General features: G+C 38.6%; 1 protein-coding gene across 2 annotated transcripts; it reads left to right on the top strand.

Annotated features, from left to right (window-relative positions):
* The first annotated feature begins 300 nt into the window (after nt 1–300).
* On the top strand, nt 301–3624 carry ndufa9a (NADH:ubiquinone oxidoreductase subunit A9a). 2 transcript variants are annotated; one of them, XM_073868652.1, is made up of 11 exons: nt 301–433; nt 1228–1399; nt 1482–1578; nt 1799–1890; nt 2027–2168; nt 2292–2394; nt 2579–2649; nt 2775–2851; nt 2978–3073; nt 3159–3225; nt 3356–3624. In XM_073868652.1, exons 1-11 carry the CDS (start codon nt 379–381, stop codon nt 3524–3526), a joined length of 1143 nt encoding a protein of 380 aa, XP_073724753.1. In that variant the 5' UTR covers nt 301–378; the 3' UTR covers nt 3527–3624. The 2 variants fall into 2 exon arrangements, with proteins under 2 accessions (XP_073724753.1, XP_073724754.1); XM_073868653.1 differs by having other exon boundaries at nt 1228–1403; nt 1486–1578.
* Nucleotides 3625–3956: the final 332 nt, after the last annotated feature.

Here is a 3956-nt window from a genome sequence, read left to right as displayed (position 1 = left end):
GTCCTCCCAGCCTGGCAAAATTTAAAGTCCAGCTTAAAAAGTGGAAAAAACACAGCTAAACCAGCTTACTACACCAGCTAAAACCAAATTAAGAGACCAGCTAAAACCATCTCACCAACCTATGCTGGTTTTAGCAGTTTTTTTTTCAGGAGGAGACAGAATGTGGTAAGAAATCCTAATTAATTTTCAAAACGTCTTTATATTTTTATTAACTTATTGATTAATTCAGGTTTCCATACGGCATAACCACACTGAAAGTTTAAAAATAATTAGACATTACCAAAATGCAATACGAATTGAATAGAAGCTGCTATTTCGCGTTTTTCATCTAGCGTTTGACCCTCCACAGTTTCCGTACTCCGCGCTGACGTAGGAATCATGGCGGCCGTCACTCTGTTTTGCCGTCCTGCGGGTGTCCTTCCCAAGCTTTCAAGTAAGTTCACATTTAAATGACTTAACTATATACAATGTGTGACTGTAACCTGATAATGTTATCTATAAAGCTGTTAAGCGGTCGAATAACATGCAACTGAAAGATGTTTAAAGGGGATCATATTTAGTGTATCTAGTGACCCCGGTTAATAAGATCAGGCCTCGGTTGTACATTAGTACAATTGTAGTGCTGTCAGAAATGTCATTTAAAGTCGTAAACGCGTATTACAAAAAGTAGTTTAGTTTATTAATGTTTTTGAATGCAATTAAACATTTCATGCATGGCTTACTGCACTGTGGCTGCATTTCCAAACATAATGAACTCCCTACATAGGCAACAGTTTAGACATCATAGGCGCGTTGAAGCATTTTATTCATTTTAATACATTTATGCATTTAGCAGACACTTTTATGCAAAGCAACTTGCAGTGCATTACAAGGTATACATTTAATCAGGATGTGTGTTCCCTGGATTCGAACCAATGACTTTTCGCGCAGCTAACGCAATGCTGTACAACTGAACTATGCAGTCACAAACATGCATTTCAAACGTATTTCATCCTACAGATTTATTCAAATCCAGTTATACATTAGAAAACACTGTGCCTGTGTGTTCACACACAAAGCGAGCTCCCATCATAAGTATGCGTTTTATTTCTCTATATAAGTGTTTACAGTGAATTTAAGGTATACACATTGTGTCTTCCTATAAAACCGAACCCAGTGCAATGCTTTACCTGAGTTAACGGAGTTATAGTCCTATAGAGTCGTATGTTTTGTCCTGTTGTTATGTAGGCACCTGTTCTCCTGTGGTGCTTGCGGCTGGACCCGTGGTAGTTCAGCACAGGAAGATCCATCATGCCCTGGTTCCCAAGGGTAAAGGAGGCCGTTCCTCTTTTAGTGGAGTAGCAGCAACAGTGTTTGGTGCCACAGGCTTCCTTGGGAGATATGTTGTCAACCGACTTGGACGTTTAGATATGGTTTATGGTAAAAGCTAGAATAGATTCCACTGTTTAATTGGTTTGTAAATTGTTTGGTTTCGTTTTAGGGCGTATGGGCTCTCAGATTGTGATCCCCCACCGATGTGATCAGTATGATCTCATGTACCTTAGACCTATGGGTGATCTTGGCCAGATCATCTTTATGGTAAATACATACATCTATCATGATGTGTCTTGTATTAGAAGACACAGCTTCCTTTTATAATCAAATGTGACACTGCCTGTAAAAACCTACTTTTTAAAATCAAACTTTGATGCTCCCTGTCTCATAATTAGATTGAGACGTTAACTTGAATTTCACAGACAGGGTCACAAATGTTTTATTTTGGGCTACGTTGATAAAATGTGCTTTGTTACTATCACAGGAATGGGATGCGAGAGATAAGGAATCGATCAAAAGAGCAATCGCTCACTCCAATGTGGTGATCAACCTTGTGGGAAGAGAATGGGAGACCAGGTATTGCATTCACTTTTATTACTTCTACATTAAATCGATAATGTATGCAAAATGATTTTTTTGATGGATCTGGATCTGATTCTTTATTCTTCAGAATGATATTGTAATACAGTGTGTTTTTTTTCTCTTCTTAAAGCAACTACAAGTTTGATGATGTCTTCGTCACCATCCCCCAGCAGATTGCGAGGGCAGCCCGCGAAGCCGGAATTCAAAAGTTTATTCATATGTCCCACCTCAATGCAGACATCCGTAGCCCCTCTAAATATCTGAGGAATAAGGTAAACATCATAAACCATGGGCTTGCAGCTGTAGTATTGGTCAATTTTTTTTATTCTGCATAGTTCTATACAAAATAATTCAATGATTTCTAGCTTTGTATAACTGATCGTAACTTCTTGCAGGCTGTAGGTGAGGAAGCGGTCAGAGATGAGTTTCCTGATGCCATCATTATGAAACCATCTGAGTGTTTCGGAAGAGAGGACCGATTCTTCAACCATTTTGCAAGTAGGTATCTGACTCTTGAAAGAAGTCATTGATGTATTTGTTGTATGTGGTACATGACAGCACAAATAGGATATTCTTCCAGATAACTGTAGGGGGCGACTAGTTCACACTTAACCTAAAGTGTTGCACGTTTGATCCCAGTACATTATCGTGTATCTAGTGTATTATAATTGTCTTTCTTCAGACATGCGTTGGTTTGGTAAAGCTGTACCTCTGATTTCAATGGGCAAGAAGACAGTCAAACAGCCTGTTCATGTAAGTACAAATATGTCATATCATCTTTCTTTAAATTTACCAATATAACAATACATAGTGGTTATATTTACTACCTTACAGCCTTGATGTCCATTTTAAACAAATTTACCTTGATGTACTTAAAGGTGGTGGATGTGGCCAAAGCCATTGTCAATGCCATCAAAGACAATGATGCTAATGGGAAAACATACGCATTAGTTGGGTAAGAATGGTCCCATTTACTCCTATATTGTTTTAGTTTGTTGAGTGTTCAACTTTGGTCCAGTTTTGTATGATTATACTGCATAAAATATAGAAGTATTGCATACACAATTGTTGTGCCCAACAGGCCTAACCGATACCTGCTGCATGACCTGGTGGAGTATGTGTATGCAGTGGCCCACAGGCCGTTTGTAGCTTACCCCATACCTCGTCCCATTTATCAGTAAGCCACCCTCTGATCTCATAAAATTGGATTGAATCATCCAACTATCTTACCTTATATTACGGTTTCATTTTTTTGGTTTTAGCTTGGTCGCAAGATTCTTTGAGATGAACCCTTTCGAGCCCTGGACAACTCGCGACAAAGTCGACCGCGTATGTATTTCGGAGCATTCGTATATTTTAGATATATTAAGTTTGCCTTACAGATAAATATTTTATGTTACGCTCTTCACTATAAGTATGATAACATATATCAGAATCTGCTATCCACCCCCATTTTTAGTTCCACACAACAGATATGAAGTGCCACGATCTGCCAGGTTTGGAGGATTTGGGCATAACACCTTCCTCCGTTGAGCAGAAGGCAATTGAAACGTTACGTCGCCATCGCCGTTATCGTTTCATGGAGGCTGAACTCGGAGAGACCAAGCCTGCCAAAACAGTCAGCTATTAATCTGATGATTGATCTTGTTCCTGGTCAGCTCTCTGCTGCTCCTCACACGTTGTCTATCTTTAGTTTTTTCTGTACATAAATAAAGATATTAAAGTTAAGGTTTTGGTTTGGGCTGTTTTGTTCTGATGATTGAGGAATGCTTTATATATGTGACCCTGCCTGTGAATACCCAGCTACATTAAATGTAAAATATAATCTTGATATCTTTTTGGCTGATGTCATGTCAAAAACCCTGCACCAGTCATGAGCCAATTTCTTTTTTTAAGATTCATACTGAATAGGGTAGCTTTCCATTAATGTATGGTTTGTTAGGATAGGACAATATTTGGCCGAGATGCAACTATTTGAAATTCTGGAATCTAAGGGTGCCAAAAATCTATTGCGAAAATCTCCTTTTAAAGTTGTCCAAATAAAGTTCTTAGCAACACAT

Source organism: Misgurnus anguillicaudatus, chromosome 6 (genome assembly GCF_027580225.2).
Source record: "Misgurnus anguillicaudatus chromosome 6, ASM2758022v2, whole genome shotgun sequence".
NCBI classification, from domain to species: domain Eukaryota; kingdom Metazoa; phylum Chordata; class Actinopteri; order Cypriniformes; family Cobitidae; genus Misgurnus; species Misgurnus anguillicaudatus.
The sequence above is the reverse complement of the archived record's forward strand: the minus strand, read 5'-3'. Positions and strand labels throughout refer to the sequence as shown.

Excerpts from the sequence above, each read along its gene's own strand:
- ndufa9a (XM_073868652.1), top strand. The coding sequence starts at position 379 with ATGGCGGCCGTCACTCTGTTTTGCCGTCCTGCGGGTGTCCTTCCCAAG. Across the intron at positions 1,400-1,481 it reads TATGTTGTCAACCGACTTGG|GCGTATGGGCTCTCAGATTG; the intron begins ACGTTTAGATAT and ends TTTCGTTTTAGG. Across the intron at positions 2,852-2,977 it reads AAAACATACGCATTAGTTGG|GCCTAACCGATACCTGCTGC; the intron begins GTAAGAATGGTC and ends TGTGCCCAACAG.